Genomic DNA, 23,559 nt, shown 5'->3' on the forward strand with positions numbered 1-23,559 from the left:
GCGCTGGTTAAATACAGTAGGTGTAAGATATTTGAAAGCTTGGGACCCGTCACGACGTCACAACCTTATAGCTTCTGCTCGCGACAGGGGTAGGGGAAGGAAGGAGAATCGGTAGGGCTCGCTTACTCTTCCCCTCCAGTGCAGTAGCCGGTGATAGCAGTAAGCCTGGGTAGGCTTTTAGCTAACCTGCTTTCAGATAAGAAAAAAATGGGGCTAATGGGGGGGGGGGGGGGTTAGAACCCCTAAAACCCCTCCTGGCTACGCCCGTGTCTGTGAGAGAGGGGATCATGCATGTGCGTCAAGTCGTGGTGGCAGTCTCGATAATGTTTTGAGCGCGAATCTGACAGATATTTTGGTGGACATTTTAAGGACTACATATTCAAGGGTTCAAAAAAACACAATTCAAAGATGAAAATGTTAATACAGACATGAGTCAAAATTATTTGTCTTACTTTTAGTTTAAATCAGTGACGTACAGCAATAAAATGTTGAACAAAAATTTCGAATAAATACCACTATTATAGAGCAAACAATCCTGATAATGTTTGTAAAGGCTCAGAACTCTTTCAGTATCTACGTGTCTGTGATAAACTGATAAGAACCCTAACCCCAAACTCCAAAGCAAAAATACCCTAAATCACTACTGCCCACTAACATAATTTTTTTCATGTTATTAAGAACTATTCTATTTTCACAAACATAAAATACTAGAGGACTTTTCAAGGTCTTGAAGCTATGCACTGTGAAGTATGATAAAATACGATCGTTAGCTAGTGGTTGATTCTTCACAATGATAAAAACCTAATCATTTAATCTTCCAAATGTCAGAAGCGTATTACTTATATCATTTCTTAGTTCAAATCATTTTTCATCAATGATACCTTTATGTAAGTTTTTGGACATACGCCATTGCTAAGCACTTTTTCTGTAGAAGAAAACTAAAAAATAAAAATAAATAAATAAATACAATTACCCAAAAGACAAAAAGACACAAATTAAGAAAAAAAATTGCTTAATTAATTTGTGTCTTTTTTGTCTTTTGGGTATTTTTTATTTATTTATTTATTTAATTTTTATTTTTTTAGTTTTCTTCTACAGAAAAAGTGCTTAGCAATGGCGTATGTCCAAAAAGCTTACATCAAGTCATGCACTCCCGTTGCACAAATCTTTCAAAGATAACATCGATGATACGAAGGAACACCTAAGAGCAGTAAAAAGCTGCCGTTATAGGAGACAGATTCTGAAATAGAGACATGATTCCACGAAGCCGGTGAGAAGCGCGGACCAAGGAGCGCAGGGCTGTGGCACGGTGCCATAGTGGATCGAAGCGACGGCTGCTCACCCGAGGAACTTGGCCCCGACCGGCCCCAGCTCCAGGATGCGGCTGGCGAGCGCCTCTCCCTCCATGAGGGGAGGCGGGTGGGTCAGCTTGTCCCGCTTGAGGTAGCGGCAGGTGACGCGCGTGGGCGCGGCGGCCTTGCGCGGCGGCACGATGACGCGCACGCCCGAGTGCCGGCAGCCGCGCATCGCTCCCCCGCGGGCGTCCACCAGGAAGCTGACCAGGAAGCTGCGGGCGAGACACGCGATGCTGCAAGGCTCTAGCTTCATCATCCGCCACGACCCAACTCTGAATGGACGTAGTTATGCAAGCATGAAACCAATTCCGAGTATTTCGAAGTTAAAAGTTAATCATAAATTGTAATTCTCGTATTTATAACATAACGTGGGTATAATTTTAATGGTCCAAGTATAAAAACTGATATGATAATAGCAACGACGGTACGATCAACCTTGTACTATTTTAATTTATTTTCAAATAAGAAAATAAGAAAATTTGTGGGTTGGTTCCTTTTTGCATAACTACGTCCAAATGTCCTTCAGATACTCCCCGGGTGTGGAGGCCTCGATCGCCGAGAGGTTTTTTTCTTGTCCCTGGGTATGATATTTAAAAAAATGTTATTCCTCCCGAGACACCTCTACCCCCTATGTAACCCAAAATGACTGTGTCGAGGGGACGACACACAGCGTTCCAAAAGTTGACAATGTCAGATCTCACGCTTAAAATAAACTGTATTTTTGATTTTGCACATTTATAAAATCAAAACTATTAAAAAAAAAAACTCAATTTTCAACTTTTATGTAAATGCTACACAGTTAAAGATCAACAGTTACCAAAAAAACATTAACTAATAATAATTTCTTAACATAGCTTGAAAAACAATGCTTCTTTACTTGTTTAAAATTGTACCAAGCTGAATTACTTGGGTATCATGCTAGATTTTTGAGATTTTGCAGGTGGAAGTTTTTTTTTTGTTCTTACAATAAGTCTGTAATTACCTAAAGATGTGACATTATTTTAATTTTCATAACGTTTGATTACTAATAGTATAATTCCAATTTCAATTAGCTAAATAAGATAATAAAATATTTTTAAAGATGCTTTTACAATAAAGTGAAAAGTCCCACTCAGATTTTATTCAGGTGAACTCCAGCTGTTGATCTCGCCCTTAAGGTCAAAGCACTGCTCTGCCGGAGTTTTCAGTTAGCTCAGAGTTTATCCCTACCATCAGTTTTAACTTCAGTACGGTGTTTCCCATCATCTACGGGTTTACAGGTCACATTTCAAATTTTCACAATCTGTATCCTTGAGTCAAAACTATATGTTGACACTTGACAATCGACACGATCACTAATTCGGCCGTGGTCCCAAACATGCCCTGCTATAAAGCCCGTTCACTTTATTTGGATTCATCTCATTTATATCATTTTAGAGGAGGAAAAAAAAAGAGCACGTGTAACTCAGTACACATCATAGAAGTGAAACTTCTTTGGCAATTCAAACTGTGTGTGTCACTGTTTCTCTCCTGTCATTTGGAACACACCAATTCTCTGAACGAAATAAGAAATTCATAACAGGTAGCGCTATCTTTGCGGGAAATGAAGGGTTCTGTCTCAACAGCGCTCTCTACGCTGCTGGTTGGACAAGGAAGAACGCGAGCGCGCTGGTAGCAAATATAAAATTCAAAGCACTCACAGCTTACTTTAAAGGATACCTGTGTCTATTTTCTGTCTTATTCTTTAAATCATCTATCTCTCTCGATTCTTGTTTCTTGAGGTAGGGGACAAATCATCGCACAAAGAGGACAATGAAAACAAGCCCAGCAACATATATAGCATAGTGCTCTCTTTATATCTCTTTGGCCAAGTACCTATTATATGTCTTTTTCGTGTGAGAAATGTTTCACAACAATGTTCCACGAAAAAGTTCCATTAAAATTTGGCCTTAAATTTTACTCTCATCACGTCCAAAGAAGTTTCACTTTCAAAAAATTTTTACTTGCATTATAACATGCAATGCTGCCAACTTTCAGGCACATTTATGCATACAATTAACAATCGTTAAACACTCGCTATGAAGAGTTTACACCAGATACTAGACTCTACAAAATAATTAACACTACCTCTATCCATCCACCAAATAATTTAAAAATCACAGGTTTAATTACTTTACTAAGGATTCACGTTCTAATAACAAGAGCTACGTGGCTGATATTCAAATAATTTTAGAAAACATTTATACTTGCATTTATAACATGATTTTCTGCTACACAAAAAAAAATTTGTCTGTGAATGACAAACAATGTAACCTTTCCAGGAAGTAAAATTAATATTTTTAATTTATAAAAATAAGTCACCAAAGCATGCCAAAATTACCCAGCAGCCTACATTATTAACAAATACACATTTATTCAACTTACTTCTTCCATTTCAATTTCCTGTTTGCATCCGGACAATTGTGTAAGAGAAACAGAAAATAAAACCAAGTTAACAAAGTCATTCTAAAATATAAATTGTAAACAACAGATTATGCATTTACCAGGCAGGACTAAATATTTATACAATTAAGATGAAAAAAAAATACCATGGAAGCATGGAAAGTACAAAAATGTTGTGCTATAAAAATTATAGTACTATATCATTGTTTTAAGTGTGATGTTCAGCTTAAAATGTCTCATTACATTACATATTTACCAAATATACACTAAAATCACATCACTCATGAAATACTAACATACACTACTCCAGCCAAATAATAAATTGTAAAAAAATAAGGGCATTGATATATATTGCAAGAAAAAAAATGGAATATTAGGTAGTCTTACATTCAGAAAAATATGGTAAAGTAAATTGTGTACTATCTAAAGTATTTGCGCTTGAAAAAACAAAACAGTACTGGAATGATTTTAACATTAGATTTTAACATAATATAATTGTACAAAAACTTTCCTATACCTAATTAATTTAAATTCATTTGCATGATCAAGAGATTCCTAGTGTTGCCTAGTGTTCTAGCAATCATGTCCTTGTTTCCAAAACCGCCCGGAAGTATTTTTTGTGTTTGTATTTGATGCACTGACATTTTTGTACTCTGCCCACCATGAAAGAACGAGGCGTCACGCAAGGAGACGCGCCGAGGTTGATCACGGCAAACAGAATCACAACAACAACGATCAACAGCCAGAAAGGGTAAGAGCAACTATTAACCAAAACCGAAAAAGAAAATTTAGACAGACACGGCATGACCACCACATACTTGAAGTGAACACGCAAGAATAAATTAACGTTTTTTCCACGACTCGCTAGGGAGACACATGCTGCAGCATCGCTGGCTACGAACTGACGATAACAGACCGAGCCAGGGATTTAAGCCCCTTGCGTGCATCCAGGGGGCGCGAGACAGTTGAGGGGACGAGAGTGCTTGCAAAGTGGTGAGGTTGTTGTGGGGGAAGGGGGGGAGAGAGAGAAGGGGAAAGGGATTGCGCCACCGAGGACGCAACTCGGAAGTCTCCCGATCGAGGATGGCCGGCGCGGAACGAACAAGCGGTCAGAGGCACGGCTCACCCGACGTGGATGGGGTGACGAGAAATGTCGATGTTGTCCAGGGTGTAGTTGACGGCAAACTGCTGGTAGCTCTCCTTGGTGTGCTGCGGGCTGATGGTGTCGTCCTCCGCGGTGGGCGGGGCTGCTGGGACACACGAGCGAATAAGTCACAACTGAATTGATGGAGAAAAAAAAAAATTTTGGAAAATAGAAAATGCTGGGGACCAAACCTCTATTTTAAGTGAAAAAATTATGACCGCACTATCTCCTGCAGCATTCACAATATAACCCATTCAACTAAACTGCAATCAGCAGTCCAATAAGCATAGAAAAATTACTGGTTTGTTTCCACGATAATTACTAAACATAATACTGAAGTTTACACCAGGAAGGATTATTTGAAGTTCATATTTTCAAATAAATGGAACATATTTTTTTGTGACTCACATGGATTTTAATTTACTTTCATGTTAGTATGTAACATTTCACAATTTTTTTTTCTTTTCTCCCGGGACCTCAAAGAGACAGCAGATCGACAGACAGTAAGAGAGCAAGGTGTCACGAGACGCAGACGAGATGAGACGCACCCATGGTTTCCCGGTTGGAGTCCATGCGCTCATCGCGGGTCACGTCGATGGGCAGGGAGTCGTCCCCGAGGCTCTTCATCTCGTCCACGGTGAGGTAGCGGTACGGCTGGTCGCTCAGCATCGTGTCTTCACCTGCGCACACGTGATAGCGGCAGCCTCGCACGCACGGCGCCCGCCCCCTGCCCCCCGCATCTACCCGCTCGCACGGCGTACAGACCTTCCCACTTTCCAGACCAGCACCACGTTCATTGATGCTCGTCTCACAGAGTGGCTACTACATACAGGGTTGCGCTCGTGTGCTGAGCAGGCCTGTGCCAAGCTTCAACTGAGCCAGTCAACAAAACCTTTTTTTTTTTTTAACGTTTGAAATTTACCATTCCTTTTATTTGAAGCTTTGGTTGCGATGCCAAGCTTCAAGTATGATGTGAAAGCTTCGCATATGCAGCAAAGTTTTTAAAACATTGGAAGCCTAAAGGTGGGTCTACACTATATAACAAAAACATGTTATATTTGTAACATGTTATACAACAAGTTATACAACTTGTTTCATAACATGTTACATAACAAGTTAAATAATAAGTTATATAACAAGTAATACAACTTGTTTCATAACATGTTACATGTTTTTAAATATGTATACCAGTGTGGACAAACGGCCAACATGTTATACAACAAGTTATTTAACTTCCTTTGATCTTTACCAACACTGCATGGGAAACATATAACTTGTTTTATAACACTTATTTTGTTATAAAACATGGTGTTATATAACAATTTTCTTCACGTTTTCATAACAAGTTATATAACTTTGTTGTATAACTTTTAATATAATTTTCATTCTTTTCATTTTGTAACATGTTGTATAACTTTGTAATATAACATTTTTTATAACTTGTTTTGTTATACAGTGTAGACCCACCTTAAGATTTCTCTCATAAAAATATTTAGTTTTTTTTTTTTTTTTAAGTTTGTTTGAAAAACTGTTGGTTACTTCAAAAAAAAAATCAAGAGGTGGCACTCCGTTTGCTAAAATGAACTCAATAATAATATTATGCATGGTTTATTTTATAATTTTTATTGACTTGTGTTAAACATAGGGCCCCAACTGGTTCAAAAATTACAAGAGTCATTTTTTTTTTTTTCACTTCAATCCTTTATTTTATAAAAAATAACTGCAATACAGCTTCGCCGAGAACAATTTTCGCGATTCCATTCGTAGAACCCTATTCAATAAAAAAATTAGCCAGTTATGCCAATGTATCAACCAAGAACGATGCAGTCTGTCTGGAAATCAAGTTAAGACACCTCTTCCAGTACCACAGCATGTTCGTAAAAACCAAAAATTCAGTGAAAAATCAATTGGAACTATTCAGATTTTAGAACTTGTACTCCACCTCCGCAAATCAATAAAAATATTCTTAACCAAAACTTGAAATATGAAGCAAACCATATTTAACTGAGCTCCTAACAAAAATTTTCTGGATAATGATTTGATAAAAAAAACAATTGTTTCTGTTTCCCTCTATACAAGAGCTTCCACAGATCTAAACTATTTTCTACTAAATTTTCAATAGTAAACAATTCTTCTTTCTTTTTTTCAAGAACTGCTGCTACAAACCACAATCATACAAAACTAATACTATACACACAAAAAATAGTTTAAATAAATACAATAATAATTCAGTATGAAGTATTATACTGATGGCACAGAAAATGTGACCAAACATCATGACACACATTCTATTAATATCAAAAGCTTACTTTCATTCAAAACAATAATGAACGGCTTTAGGAATAGTTTTAGTCCAGGCAGCAATAAGGCTGACCTACTTGCTCTGTACGCCTAAAATATTCTCAAACTTTTTAATTAACACATGAAGCAAAGCAATAGGTTTTTGAATAATATACCAGGTCATTCTGAAGACTTGTTCGCTAATCTTGAATGTCTTTAGGGATAGAATAACCATAATGAAAAAATGATTCTTCACCAGGTATTGATATTTGTATTCTTTTTTTCACCTCCAACTAAATACTGACATTTTCTAAAAATTTAGTGTCTTTTTGCGAGTTTCAAAAAAATTATTACAATAAAGTTCCTGAAAAATTGCAAGAAGAGAGATAGGTAAAGGTAGTTCTGAATACAAGACTAGAAACACTAAATACAATTGCTGATTGCTACATTTTTGAAGAAAAAAAATTCTGACTTCGCAATACTGCTAAAAGTGTTTACATATCTCTGATCAACTGTTAATTATGAATCACTTTTAATTGATATTAAAATTTTTAACTGTCTATCAATACTCCCTTAAATTCTAGTTACCCTGGCCAATTGTTGGTCAATATTTTGAAAAGTTGGATAGCCGTTCCTAAACATTTTGAAGTTCTCTTCGTTGTTCAGTAAAATGCCTTTTTAATAGAATTACAGATCTTTATTTTTCTAGGAATGTCAAGTGAATTTGTAAGCAAGACTAGCATTCCATAACTGGACTTGGCACTAGTGGCAATGTTCCCCTAACTTTGCAACAAACAATGAGGAATTCCTCCAACATTTCAGTTTGTAGGAGGAAGCCCAGTTTGGATGACAGAGAGCCACACAACTTTTGAAAAAAGGGCACCAAAGAAATCACAATCCCGAAAAACATGCGCAAGATAAACATAAAAAATACATCCAGTTCATGGCATCAACTAATCTGTATCATATTTCACCAGCAGATACATGTCACGAAACATCACAAGAACTTACGTGTACAAAACGCCAAGCAAACTTAGTTTTTTAAAGTTATGCGGGTGTTGATCAAATCGAAATGTGCAAAAATAAAAATACAAATCAAAGATACATTTGCAAGATAAAGATACTTTTGCTACCACCACATAATCTGTATTTGATAAGAATACGTACACACTATTTTTCTATAATTAAGAAATAATTAGTAGTGAAAAAAAAAATATTTGGATAAAGATAAAGGCGTGTAACTATATTTAAGACATTAAACACTAAACATTGGCTATTACTCGTTGGCTATTTTAAAAGTTCTACTCAGCTCAGCTAGGCATGTCCCACAGTCTCTCTACTGAAAACGTAACTCTACTACGCGGAAGAGGAATGACGATGGAAGAGCCGTAACCGAGCGATGTCCAACAACCAAGCGCTACGACACCTGACGAGACCACCACACAAGTACCACAACACGAGGATGGCGTTCATGCTTCGGCCGGAGCCAACCCAGGGCAAGGGGAGCGCGTGAGAGGAGGAGGGGGGGTAGGCGGCTATCAGCAAACACACTGCCAGACAGGTGCCATTTACACTCTTGCCAACATGCGCTCTACGTCCACAGCTGCTTCTTCGTACCGAATACACGCTTGCACCAACAACCCGTGTTTGTTGGATTTTTAACTATTCGTCCTTAATTAAAACCATGTATGTAAAAAAATTTTATTCACAACAGTAACAGGATCCTAAAACATACACAGAATTTGTCTCTTTTATCATGTAGAATTAGAAATGTATAAATTATAAGTTATTAAAAACAAATTAAATCAGATTTAAACGATCAGCAAAATTTAACAATGAATTTACCAGAATATAAAACAGTTATAAAAATGTGACAATCTCTAAATAATAATATTATGAACACTAGAAAAAATAAGACAGTATACAAAATAATATTAAATAAAAATATGAATATTTAAGATTATAGGAAAAAGAAGATAGTTCAAAATATAAAATAACCACATGTTATTAAGTTTAATTGAAAATTAAAAAAAAAATACAAAATTCACAACTTTTTATATATTCAAACAAGAATAGATTATACTGTCTTAGTTCATCACATTAAAATTAACGACCATTAAAAACAGTTCAAATACTACTTAAAAAAAATGCTGCCCACAAAATTTCTAAAATGAACGTAATATTATAACAAGTGGTTTAAAGAAAAAAAAATTAATGCAAAGCACTGTCTCATATTCAGATTTCAGAAAAAAATAAAATATTACACCAGTTGTTCAAAGATTACGTTAAGTCCGAATCTGAATTTATAAACAATGCAAATACAATGCCAGCCATATCACTCCCTTAAAAAGAGAAATCCTGCGTAGCAAGTTTGTATATACAAAACTCATTTATAGTTAATATTTCCGTATCAGAAGCAGAACAAATACAAGCAAGTGTAAATGCCACCGTATATCAACCTGTTGAACTGCAGAACCCCTACTGAGTAAGCGGGTGGAAGATACACGTACAGAGCGATAGTTGGGGCAGAGGATATGGACAGAAAGGAAGCCGTGGTGAGCGTGCTTTAACTTACGCGTGAGCAGCATTTGGCCCTCATAGAACGGCAAGTAGACATGTCGGGCGTGAACAGGTTTGCCATAAATCCCAGAATCCGATGCTTCGTCACCTTCAAATTGAGACCAATTGCCGTCGTCACACACACCTCTCACTGCCTGCGCTGTTCAGGACAATACTGGTTCGATTTTCAAAAGAGGGGAAATTAAACCTTTGAAATTCTTTTACACGATACGTCACTTAATATTTACCCCAGTGTGTCTCTTGAAAACCCAACTCGCTGAAATATAGATATGTACCTTAAAAAAGTTATATTCTGCCAAAAAATAAAAATATTATCTTTACTTATTAAAAAATACAATTTTATTAGGGCTATTCCGATACCTTCATTATGGATACTAATTCATGATACCACTACTGATACCCCGATACCATCACCGATACCTGATACTACAATCAACATTCACAATTATTGGCCACATTATATGAATAAATAATACCTTGGTATCGGACTAGAGTTGAATATAGACCGATATCTGATATCGCTATCAGGTATCGGAACAGCCCTTATTTTTATAACAGAAGGGTTGTGTTTCCCTAATTACAGTTAACTCAATGATCTGGCATTCTTCTGCAGTCCAGCTCCAATTCCAGCCGTTTATATTTAAATATTTCTGGGTGGATTCGGGCATTTTTTGACGGACACAACATGTTATCAGAGAATTTTAAATACAAATCAGAGAATTTTTAAACAGTAATGCTTTTTTTTTTCTTGCCACAGAGCAGCTTATTGAAAAACAATTTTAAATATTGCTATACTATATCAGTATTTCTTGGTATTAGTCCTGTTAAAACTATATTTAAGTTCGATAATCTGTAAAAAAATTTGCTGATCCCACATCGCAGTAGACCCGAACATGCCAGATTAAAGAGCTTCTACTGTACTGGCCGAATTTCTGATCCCCCGTTAAAATACAAGTGACACATCTGAATTTTGGACTTGGTAATGGATTACTGACTTAAAATGAATAACAATAATCATCCCTTGCGTATCAAAGATTTAAAATGGGTGAACTTTCATTATGTACGAAAAAGCCAAATACTGCTATCGCCGGAGCATTGCGCATACAATGCTGCTAATAAGCATGAAATGCTTGTGCCTTGGTAAAGGGAAAAAACACAAGGAGAGCACACACACACATATTGAGAATTAAATCAAAACAAACTAAAAACACAATCTCTCCAGAATATTTTATAAAAACAAGTAGCATTTACAAACGGTAAGATAAATTACAAGCCATGCAATTATACACAACACATCTCAAATGCAAAGTATTTATGTATCAGAAAAAAATACAAACTATGAAACTGTCAAGTAGCCATTAGCCATTCATGAATAAGACCTGACATCATACTTTACGTAAAACACACAGTTACAAAAAAAAAATACTGCTACCTTTACACCAGTGACAAGTAATTGCACATCAAAAATCATATAATTGTTGGAACAGCCACATAACGGAACCTCAATTTTTCCTTGTGTCCATTCAGAAGTTCTACCTCTCAGCAGCAATAAACAAATGCTAAATGTGTTTCTTTAATTGTACTAAACAGGATTTTAAAAGACATTTCTAAAAGCTTCATAAAGAAAAATTTGATGAGACTATTTCCATCCCCTCTACCAAACTACAAAATATCTATAAAAAAATTTTAGCGACAGTGATGATGAACTAGTGTGCTGAGGTCTCTGTGAAACATGAATTTCTAATTCAACCAGAAAACATATTATGGTAAATGTGTAAGAGCAAAGAATAACTTCAGCAGAAATTAATACAACAGTGTTGTTCACCATATCTCGCTGACAACCCATACACGAACATAGACCACACGGCCTCTGAAATCAACTCAACAACCAACAGAAAGTTTATGCCTTAGGATGACTGATTGCACCTCAAGTTTGTCGTGAACCAATCAGCTACCAGAAGTCCAAAGGCAGCTCAAGGTGAACTCCAAACACCAAAAAGGACAGGACAAAGAACAGTTTGCGGCAACCTCCTAAAGGGCCCCAACACATGCACAGTCTGGGCTTCACGACCTACGACAACGAAGGGCGGATGCCGTTCAAAAATTACATTACCTCCTTCATCTTCGGAGTCGGACATGAACGTCTCCTGCATGGTCTCTGGGGCGACGACCTTGTACTTCTCGTCCGTGCCCGCCACGCCGTTGGTCAGGACCGACGGGTCGGTGACCGTCTTCAGGCTCTCCACCACGCTGATGTAGCCCAGCTTCTGGGCGATCGACAGCGGCGACTGCCCTTGCTGCAAGGAGACAGGCCCGGTGACGTGTGTCGGGTCTACAGCCCACGGTCAAGTTTAACTGGCACTCAGATGGTTTCCAGATCACAGTTTATTTATCATTACACTACAATTAATCCTTGTGCTGAGTATGTATATCATTAAATCAAAATTTTGTTAAAACAATTTCCCTCACTACTAAGAAATGTTGTCATAAGAACAAATAAGTAAAGAACGGATAAGCAGTAAGTGGTGAGGAATAATGGTGCACATGATAAGGGGTAAATTGTTGGTAGATGATAAGGTGTGAGGGATATGGGGTTGAGGGAGAATGCGTAAAGGATAAAGGTGAAGGAGGAAGGGTCCAGTGGAAGGTGACGAGGTGTGAGGGATATAGTGTTGAGGGAGAATGCGTAGAGGATAAAGGGTCAAGAGGAAGGGTCAAGAGGAAGGTGACGAGGTGTGAGGGAAGTGGGGTTGAGGGAGAATGCGTAGAGGATAAAGGTGAGGGAGAAAGGTGACAAGGTGTGAGGGACGCGGGGTCGTGGAGGAGGGGCACTCACGCTGGTGAGGGCGTTGGGCTGCGCGCCGTGCTCCAGCAGCAGGTTGACGATGGTGGCGTGGCCCTGCTGCGCGGCCTGGTGCAAGGGCGTGTAGCCGACGCTCGTGCTGGCCTTCACGTCCGCCCCTTGCTGCAGCAGGAACCGCACCATGTTGCTCTGGCCGAAGTGCGCCGCCACGTGCAGGGGTGTGTACCCCGCCTGCCGGACACACAAGACACACGCGCCCCTCGTTGCATACTCCCCGGCTTCAACGCTCCGGCACGAACCACCCCCTCACGCCACACGCGCTAACCTTGGTCGTGGAATCAACTTCGGCGCCGTTCTTCACCAAGATGGCCGCCACATTCACCTGATCCTCTTGGGCACACAGATGCAGCGGGGTCAATCCATTCTGGAACACGCATCATCGTAACTCTAATTTTCTGTGTGATGAGAAACGTATAATAAGTAGAGGCACGATTATATGGTAATGCGCGATAAAACGAAATAACACCGAAAACCGCTTGAAAACACGAAATAAAACGAAATTGTACGAAATCCGCGATATGTCACGAAATTTCGTCTATCCTGATTATTTACGTTTTTTTCCCATTCTGTAAGGACAATTCACTATCTTCAGCAAAATCAAATATTTCTAACAGTAACTAGCAGCCATATATATTATATGCGACGGTGATTCATTACAGATTTTAAAATGAAGTCTCGGAATTAACGTAATATTTTCTTTAAACGGTAATCTTGTGTACCATAATAATTTAAGATGTTGATAACTATGATACAATGGCCGTGGTTAGGTTTCTGTAAATACAAAAATAACAAACGTCCAAAATATGTTTTTCTAAGATTACGTTTTTAATCATTAAAATATTACACACTAAAGCGCATTGCTTTTACTGTTTATTTAAAGTAAAGTACGTAGGGTACGAAAATAATATTAACCCCGCTTAACGTAACGATTGTAAATAATAAATAGTACATGTTTATGTTGGTATTAATTTTCACGTACGTATGTTGGTATTCGGTATGTTTTGTATTCGCATCTATTCTCCATTGTTTTGATCTTTCCAGAACGGCAAGTTTTTGCGTATTAAGAGGTTAAATTCTTCCTATGTGATTAAAAATTTTTGACAATGCCTAAAACGAAGGTTTCTGCCAGTGACCGATCGTAAGAATTTTCCAGCGAAGGATTTTATTTCAGTGATAGAATTTTAACGTGCAAATTCTGTAACTGCAGGCTTGACTACGAGAGACGCGATACGTTTGTGAAACATGTCGCGAGTGAGAAACATAAGCGTTTGAGGAAAAACATATCTGTTAAACGACATCCTTGTCCAAGAGTCTTCAATGCCATTAATTTGCTGTTCAACCCAAGAAATGTGAGTAGGGTTAGCATAGAAGATGCAAACCTACAGAAGTCTCTGCATAACTTGCCTTCTGTTTCCCATCTTACCATTCATACATGGCTACGTTGCTTTCAAAAAAATAATTGAGGATGAACTTTCATTGCCAGAAACAAGCCAAATTGATGTTGCAAAGGTCTTTGCTCCCTTAAAGGGGACTACAGTGAATTTGCTCAAGCCAGTTTAAGGGCAATCTGGTTCCCAACATCAAATGTTGAGGCAGAACGTTCATTTTCCAGGTACTCACTGGTAGTTAGTGACAGAAGACAACGTCTCACTCCAGAAAATGCGGAAAATTTAACTATGATAGCATTTCAATAAAACCGTTATAATAGCACTTTGGAAGTGCTTAATTGTGTAATTGTGTAGTGTATGTGATTGTAATTAAGTCTGAAATTTTTAGTAGTTATTTAAAAGTTTGAATTTATGAATTTGCAAATGAACTTTATTGTAATTAGATCATGAGGTTTTAGTGTTTATTAATATTTGTTTTAATAAATTTGCATGTCGTACAGAAAAGCAAGAAAATTTTGCCATGGGTATTTTGAGCAAAAAAATAAAACCATATAACACCGAAATCTTTATTTCTTTACACCGAAATTTGTCTTAAAATAACACCACAAAATCTTGACTCTAATAATAAGCATGCGTCTTGGATTAAGAAAAATAACATTCACTCCTAAAACCTATTACAAAAATGCTTGTCAGGGCTTTTTATATTGAAAATAATTGAAATAAGAATGAATGAAGGAAAACAATTGTCATTTAAGAGAAATGGTTCTGAAATAATATTTCGTAGTAAATACCACTACAACGTTCACCATTTTTTGAAAAAAAAATTTTTATTTGAAGCAGTAAAGCTTTAGAAATTTTACTAAAAATTGTATCTAAAAATGTTGAGCTCTCAAAAGTAGCTTTCTCACTTATATAATAACACAGTAACTTCAAGCATCTGAATGATTCACTGTGTATGATGCACATTAAACATGAACTAAACTAACAATACAGTATAACCAAATTTATCACATTGCAACTGTGATCTCTTCATCTGCAATTGCCTTACGCACCTCTCAAGTTAAGTTCACTTGACTGTAAAACTCTACACCAAAACTTGAATCTCCCTCCCATTCCCCAGTGTCAAAAATCCACGAGAGCTGACAATCGGACTATCGCTACCCTATCCCCATAGCGGCTCCTAGAGTAACTGAGATTGTTAACGCGTCTCGCTCCCGGGGCATGAAGCCGCGTGTTTCATACAAACTCCCCAGCATCACACAAACTTGCAAACACAAGAGTCGGTAGCCGAGAGGTTTCTGAGCCCACTACAGACAAGAAGGTTCCGTTGCCTTAAGCCTCTATGCATAACCACGCAACCTAGAGCCTGTTCTCGTAACACCCCAACCTATAGAGCGTCTAACTCTTAGTTTGCTGTCCGGGATAAAACGTGCAATGTTTCCAGAGTGATACTACTCGAGTACTTTGCGACAGAGATTAGTTTTATTTCACTTATCAATCAAATGTCTTATTTTATTTATTTATCTTATTTTCTTTGCCATTTTAAGTTATAAAAAGTATTTACTATTTTTTTAATTTTAATATTTTTCAATCTTTTCAAGACCATATAATAGTATCTACTGAAGTATCATTTCAGTTGCAGTCATTCTGAAAACACTAATTTAACACTAAACACACGTTATTTCAAACAAGAAACCATCTGTAGCAGCCTGTCACTATTGCTTTCGGGTATTCCACTGAATTATGTCCTGTGTTTTAAAAGTGCCGGAATATTAGTACTAAATTTTAAAAAAGAAGGTTTTGACAGAAGTCACTTGAAACCAAGGCGACAACCTTCGGTTTTGTCTTAGATGTAAAAATATATTATGCTGTTGAGTAAATACAACATGAAGATGCACTATTTCCCAAAGAGTAATTTAACATTTCCCTTTACAGCATACAATAATTCTGATTTTTTTTTTATCAAAAACGTTTTTACGAACTTACAGAAACGTAATTTTTTTCTGAAACATTACAGAGTTGCGTCTGAAACCTCTGTGCTCTATGGCCTACACCTGGCATCGGTTCACGTGGCAGAGAGCGAATGTCCAGTGCGGCGGGGCGGGACGCTGCGCCCCCTCACCTTGGCCTTGTGGTTGGTGTCTGCGTGGTGCTCGATGAGCAGCGTGGACATGTCGGTGTGGCCCTCCTGCGAGCTGAGGTGCAGCGGCGTGAAGCCGGCCTTCGACTCCGCGCTGGCCTTGGCCCCGAACTCCAGCAGTGTGGTCGCTATGTCCATCTGGCACACGTCACGTCACGTCTCACACACACGCTGAGGCAAGCGTCGCTGCGTGGCGAAGAACAAACTACCAACCCCAGTGACCACCGTGTGTATCCTGGAGACTGCTATTGGTAGAGACCCGGAAATTTCGCGGATTCATTTAGTCGCAAGCTAGAATGCTAACCTCCACACTGTCACACTGTGTTCATGATTGGACCGCAGTTGTTTGGACACGCCCGTCTACGACCGTGAGCCAATGATGCCCAGCTAGGAGAGAAGTAAGCGAATCAGGTAGTGCCAAATAACAAGGATAAAAATGTTCTCGCTAAGAAATCAACCAATGGGAAAGTAAACATGGGTCGAGCACACCTATAACTTTGAATCCTATCCCGAGGCCAAACAATACGCGAAATTTCCGGGTCTCTAGCTATTAGTCTTGCATTGTTTCCCCATGCCACGAACACAATGAAAAAATAAGCTCCAAGATAGTTTATTTTCAAAAAGTTAATGCACAAGATGATATGGTTTTATTTTTAGATCATTTTCATTTGTATACACAAAAGGAAATTTTGGTATTTTATAAATTCCATTTTGTAATGATTATTCTACAAAAAATAGTATAATGTTAACATGCTGCATATTTACAACAAATTAATTTTAATTAATTGGACTAAAACTAATTATTTCGGAATATTAAAAATAGATCAGCAAGTATTTGTACTTATTAGTATTTCAATAGCAGATGCACAGACAAAGTAAATTATTATTTATGATCTAAACACCTTGATGTAAACTGCATCTGAAAAGGACTTATATTGAATTTCAAACAAGTACGTAAGTCTGGTACTCACAGAAAGACACAGACAAATAAAACAAAGCCCCATCTCTGAGCAGACACACCATTACAAAAGTTAAGCTGAATAGACCAGCTCTCTCAGACGATAAGGGAAACAGTAGGGTTCTGCGAATATTCGAAATTTCCGAATTCGAGTTCAAATTTTTTGATATTCGATTCGTCAATTCAAATCGAATTCATTTTACAATAATTCGACTTGCAAAATCTGGCCCGGATACACTAATATAAGACATCACCCCCCCCCCCCCCCCCCCCGGCCCAAAGTGTTTTAAAGTAATGTAAATGGACGATTACATTTTTCACTTACAAAAATTATACAGCGAAACCCCTTATTTACGTAACCGTTATTTACGTTTTCCCGTTATTTGAACCATTTTATTTCTGTTCCGTTTTAACGTAATTTGATGTAATGCAATAAATTTCCGTTGTTTACAACGCACCTATTGCTTTACGCAGTTTATGCCGTTCATTCTGATAAAACTGCATACTATCTTAATTAATCCTATTACAAAGTAATCTGATGAGTAAATCGTGTTTTAAAGACGTTTTTAAAAGTTATAAACTTCATCTTTAACGTCTCGGGAGTCGCTTTATACCGCTTATAAAACGTAAGCAGCGCCAGTTTGGTTGTGTTGATTCCTGTATTACCATATAGAGTGCGCGCACGTAGTCGAAGATCGATATCGATAGCTCGCAGACTGCATGCACGCGCACGCTCTGGTAGGAACGATCGTTATGCGTATAGTTACAAATCACGTTCTTGTTACAGGTTTCTTTTTTTTACGTTGAATAAAATGGTTTCATTGCATCACTCATTATTTTTAATTATTTGGCGTGCTCTCGCAAAGTCTACTTTTTATTTTTTAAATAAACGTACTTTCCATGAATAGGTTTTGTTTTTATGGATTACTTTACATGTGTTTTTTATTTGCATAATAGTAGCACCCATGGTCTCACCCCTAATTTTCAAACTTTATTTTAGAATAAGATGTGCGATGCTTAAATGATAAAAACGGTAAATTTGTTATTTTTTTTGTACATTTTCCTTATGCTATATTTTTATTAACATTTTTATCCTTGAAAGTCAAACATGCTAAATAAAGTAAACTGTGATACTTTTTATGGTCTTCCCTTTATTTTCACATTCCCGCTTTTTTAATTATTTTTATTTTTTCAATTTTATTTTTATATTCTCAAATTCGATTCGAAAAAAATTCGAAACTCGTGAATTTTTTTGAAATTCGATTCAAATTTGATTCGAACTGAAAAATCACAATTCGCAGATGTCTAGGAAACAGTCTACCACTTAGGCAATCCAGGTTTCAATTCTCGTGCGAGGTCAAATTTTAATTTTACACAAGGGGGAAACGACTGACTTTGCCAGAAGCTAGTAAGACTTTTGAGATAATTCCCTTTCCCTCACCAATGCAATTTCTCAATTTCACTATTTTAATCCCAACCATCTCTTAAGGGGTCCACATATTCATGAATGTATCTGTGTTAGTGAGGCAGTATGATAAGTGTGACGCTCACTGGTATCCTGCCTAAATTATCGTGCATAGGACAAATATGAGATTAGAGTGGTGACCATAAGATTATACGGTGGAGAAAATAGGCTAAAGGTGTAATGCAAGACCCTTGAGTGCTTTCATGCATCTCTGCCAGGAGTTTTACGCATATAAATTATTCTGAAAACAAGTATTTTATCCATTTTAACTCTCTTAAAAATACAAATTAGAAAGGAAACACAGAAACAGAACTACTTAGCCGCTCTCAGCGTTTTCGTAAACACACGCCACTCGGATACCTTGAGCAGTTTTCCAACCTTGTGGTTTTTTTTCTGAAGCTCTGCACACTGTACGTGTGCCCGGGTACACGGGGGGCCTCAAAGCCTCGACGTCAACGAGACACTAAACCTGATTCATTCCTCGAATGGCGAGAGAGAGAGAGAGAGAGAGAGGGAGAGATAGAGGGAGAGAGAGAGAGAGAGGGAGAGAGAGATATAGAGAGATAGAGAGGGAGAGAGAGGGGGAGAGAGAGAGAGAGAGAGAGAGGGAGAGAGATAGAGAGAGAGGGAGAGAGAGAGAAGGAGAGAGAGAGAGAGAAGGGAGGGAGAGAGAGCGGGAAAGAGAGAGAAGGAGAGAGATAGAGATAGAGAGATAAAGAGGGAGAGAAAGAAAGGGGGAGAGAGAGGGGGGAGAGCGAGAGGGGGAGAGAGAGAGGGGGAGAGAGAGAGAGATAGAGAGAGATAGAGAGGGAGAGAGAGAGTGAGTTAGAGAGAAAGTGTGTGGCAAACTGTGTGCTGGTGGCTTGTGGGTCGTCACCAGTATCAAGAGGGCACGCTAGGGAAGTCGAGGCGAGACGGGCGCTACCTGGTTCTTCCTGGCCGCTATGTGCAGCGGAGTGTGGCCGTTCTTGGCCGTGGCGTGCGGGGAAGCGCCCTTGTCGAGCAGCAGCAAGGCCACGTTCTGGTGGTCGTAGTGGCTGGCGACATGCAGCGGCGTCACGCCGTTCTGCAAGCACATAGGCACCAGTACAGCGGAGAGGTTATGCTTTCATTTTTGACGTGACAACGTCTAATAAATCGATGAACGCCAGCTGCACGCACGAAAAAGTGTCCCGTTACGCACATTGTCCCGTTACGCTCATTGTACGCTTGCGCCGCATCTATCATTCATCAATGTTTTGTTATGACGTCACGTTAAACTATCGTCCGTAAACTGACTTTATAGACAACCAATTTTTTGTATAATTTCCTTATTTTAACAGGCGATTTCTGTTGTCTGTTTTTTCCCTTCTTTTTGAATTATGTTTTGTAACACATATTCTACAAAATTTGTGTAATGTTAAAATGATTCAATTTTACAAAATAAAATAATTTGTAATATAGGTACTTTGGTCTAAAAGTGATTATTTCAGAGCAATAAAAATAAATTGGCAAGCATTTGTAATTTTAAAGAATTTCAATAAGAGATGCACAACCAAAATACGTAAGTACATTATTTCTTCTGAATAGGTATACACTTTGAAACACACTGCAACCAAAAATGACATTAATAAATTTTGTGTTTTGAACTATTTTGGCGCTATGTAGAGTATCGAAATGCCTTTTGGTGTTATTTTGGTTTTATCACAATTCTCAAGATAATCTTGTTGCTATACATGAGTTAATACAGTGATGGCCAACATCTCTCTTTACGAGGACTAGATACATTACTTTTTGAAATAATCAGAGGGCCAGACAATATGATTAACAATAAATTTCTTGCAATAAAATTTAATATTGTATTATTCTGATGACGAAACGAAAAAAAATTCTCTTAAAAATAATATTAACAAAATTGTTTTTTAAAAAATTCTTTAGATTAAGAAGCAATGCCTTTGAATTAGTACATGGATCACAAAAATATAAATGATATTCTTTTTTTTTAAACTTTTCTGTGTGCATATAACTGTTTCATAGCAATGTCTTTGTTCCGTGACTACGAAGTTAAAGAATTCACCAATTTTCGGGTGAATTCTTTAACTTCCGTAGTCACGGAACAAAGACATTGCTATGAAGCAGTTATATGCACCCGAAAATTGGTGAATTCTAGCAGCGCCCAGCACCAACTTGTGTCTAGGCGGCCATATAAATCTTTACTGTTCTTTGTTGGACACACAAGCAAGGAGAAAGTTTCGTCCCGCATCCAACCAACGAACAAAAAAAGAAAAACACTGTGACATGTCCACGCTCCAAGCACAAACAAATGAGAAATACATACACAAATGGTCCTTTTTTTAAAGTCACCGAACAAGTCTTCTGACCACTTATTCTGCATGATCGTGCAAAAAAATAAACTTGTGGCTAATTCACGACAGTTGAACTGATGATAATAATAATGTTCGCAGGCTTTCACTGCCATTGTCTGAAGTAGCTTGGCTTCTGGGTTGTAGCCGTGTCCTTGGCGAATAATTCACCAACGTTTTGGTCGACATTGCAGTCTGCCATCATCAGGGAGCAGTTGCCTACTCAGCAGGTGCCTGCTCCCTGATGATGGCGACTGCAATGTCGACCAGAAACGTTGGTGAATTATTCGTCGTGAACTGATAATATTCATGACGTCGGCTTACTTCTAAAACCTCGTAAGTCTAGATTTTCCCAGTTTTATATTCCGGATGTGTTTGGTGTATTTTTTTTTTTTTTTTCATTTTTTCCATAGTGCATATGCTGATAAATCCTCGTAAGTCAACTCTACTTAGTCTCTTTTCTATTCACAAATTATAAAACCTGGTATCTTTGCCAGTCGAAACCGTGCTCCAAAAGCTCATGAGTAGGGGCAGGCATTTTTCGCGAAAAATAACCTTAACGTCCCCTAGACTGCAACGAGGTATACCCGCAACTAGCGGTTTCTTCCTCGTGATTGGCGGCCGTCTGCGGGAGAGAAGTCGCCGCCTTGTTTTTACCGAGGCCACTCCAGGACGCGCTTGATTCCGCACTGACCTGATGTGATCGGCGTTGTAACAAATCGACATGTGTACCTGGAAGAAACCCACCCGACCACGGGAACACGGACGGTGCTACGTTGTTTCGGCTTTCGGCTGGTCTCTGATGAATCTTTTCGCGAAATGTGCATGCCCCTACTCATAAGTTCTCCTGTGAAATTGACTGAACTGGAGTTACGACGATGATGTGTCTCTGTTGGGGGAGTGTCGAGGAAGGATGGTGAGGGACGGCACCACCGGGTGCTACGCGCGTGGACACGCACCTTCCCCTGGGCGTCGACCGGAGCGTCCCGCTGCAGCAGCAGCTTGGCCACCTTCAGGTTGCCGTACTTGGCCGCCAGGTGCAGCGGCGTGAAGCCCTTCTTGGTGGTCGCCGTCAGCGAGGCCCCGTGCTCCAGCAGCACCGATGCCACCTGCAACACACGGCGCCGTGCCGCTCCGCTCAACCTCCCTCCGCCTCCGCACCGGCGGGACTGCACTGCCGTCACCGCCACAGAGGCCGACACACATCTACACACCTTAAGAAACTACGTATATGGCTTCCGCAAATCCTGTTTTTTTTTTTTAAATTCAAATTTAATTTCAAACCGATCAAATCATTCATGAATATCAATAATTTTCAAAATTGAATCTGAACATAGAGTAAAACTTTATTTTTTTTTACACTTACTGGAATTCAAGACAAATTAAAACACAAATTCAATAAAATTTAAAATAAGAGAGAAATATATGCTGGATAAACCCTACGTGGAATCATAATAGTGTTTTTTTTTTTTTAATGCAAGAAAGAAAGAAAAAGTGCAAATACATTTCCATAAACTAGTAAAATTTTAAATTTTAGTAGTTTTTTTTTGTTAATCCACTAGATCAATTACAGAAATGAAGGAGAGTATTTTTTTTATTATCATATCTGTAACACATTAAAGCATGTATGCGCTATGTTGCAGAAAACAAATGAAAATTTCTGAAAGTGAGGGTTTACGGTGCTGACAGCTAATAGAACAGAACGTAATTAAAAAAATTATTTCGTTCAAAATTTTGATTCAAACATCAAATCATTCCATTTTTGAATTCAAATACTCGAAACCCCCTACAGAATATATCCACATACAACCTGTATCAGGCAGCTAAGTCTAGTGAAGCAAGTATCTGATGTCTAGTTCATAATAACGGAACAAGAAATACAAATGCTTCTCCTACTTTCAGCCTTGTGACATCTCTCACATTTTTCACTCTCCTGACTCACTCTGACATATGTTAAACAAAGAAAAACACAAATGAAAACCAACATTTCATACCAACCACAGAACCATTTATGCAACAAAATAAATTCACTCAAATCTGCATACATGTTTTGGGATAAAAAACACAAGGTGTTTTAGGGGGTAAATAAAAAAAAAAATAGGTACCAAAAATACTGGTAGTATAAGAAGTAACAGAGTAAGGATATTGGTTAAAAAGCTGGCATGTTACAGAATAAAATAATACAATTAATCAAACTCACTTAAAATGTAAAAATACAAAAATATATGTACATATATATATATATATATATATATATATATATATATATATATATATATATATATATATATACACATTACATAAAATCAACAGCTAGAACCAACATTATCTTCATATCCTTAGAATTTGTACATAGTAGTAACAGTTCACAACAACTTTAAATTTAATCGCTATCGTCACTCGTTCAAGCAAAGACGCCACCGCTAATTACGGAATGCGTGATCGACAAACACGGCACCGCAGCCCAGCAACCGGAGACAAGCCACAAGCCAAGCGGTTGGAGGGGGAGGGGGGGGACATTGTGCCGTGCCGTGCCGTGCCGGCTCCGGCAGCACACCATGCGAGAGGCGGGGAGAGGGGAGAGGCAGGGAGGTCATCACAGCGGGAAGCCTACAACTCACGT

General features: G+C 38.3%; 1 protein-coding gene across 1 annotated transcript in view; it reads right to left on the minus strand.

The window, feature by feature from the left end:
• The window catches only part of LOC134539287 (titin-like), a 299,819-nt gene that overhangs the window by 217,622 nt on the left and 58,638 nt on the right, over window positions 1–23,559 (minus strand). Inside the window, exons 11-21 of the mRNA XM_063381173.1 lie at window positions 21,896–22,045; window positions 19,520–19,660; window positions 16,154–16,309; window positions 12,909–13,007; window positions 12,617–12,814; window positions 11,894–12,077; window positions 9,776–9,868; window positions 5,469–5,600; window positions 4,903–5,026; window positions 3,759–3,776; window positions 1,343–1,567 (exon numbers count right to left, since the gene is read on the minus strand). Of these exons, the coding sequence (XP_063237243.1) occupies window positions 1,343–1,567; window positions 3,759–3,776; window positions 4,903–5,026; window positions 5,469–5,600; window positions 9,776–9,868; window positions 11,894–12,077; window positions 12,617–12,814; window positions 12,909–13,007; window positions 16,154–16,309; window positions 19,520–19,660; window positions 21,896–22,045 (1,520 nt within the window). The remainder of the gene's footprint in view (window positions 1–1,342; window positions 1,568–3,758; window positions 3,777–4,902; window positions 5,027–5,468; window positions 5,601–9,775; window positions 9,869–11,893; window positions 12,078–12,616; window positions 12,815–12,908; window positions 13,008–16,153; window positions 16,310–19,519; window positions 19,661–21,895; window positions 22,046–23,559) is intronic.

Source organism: Bacillus rossius, chromosome 15, assembly GCF_032445375.1.
Source record: "Bacillus rossius redtenbacheri isolate Brsri chromosome 15, Brsri_v3, whole genome shotgun sequence".
NCBI lineage: Eukaryota > Metazoa > Arthropoda > Insecta > Phasmatodea > Bacillidae > Bacillus > Bacillus rossius.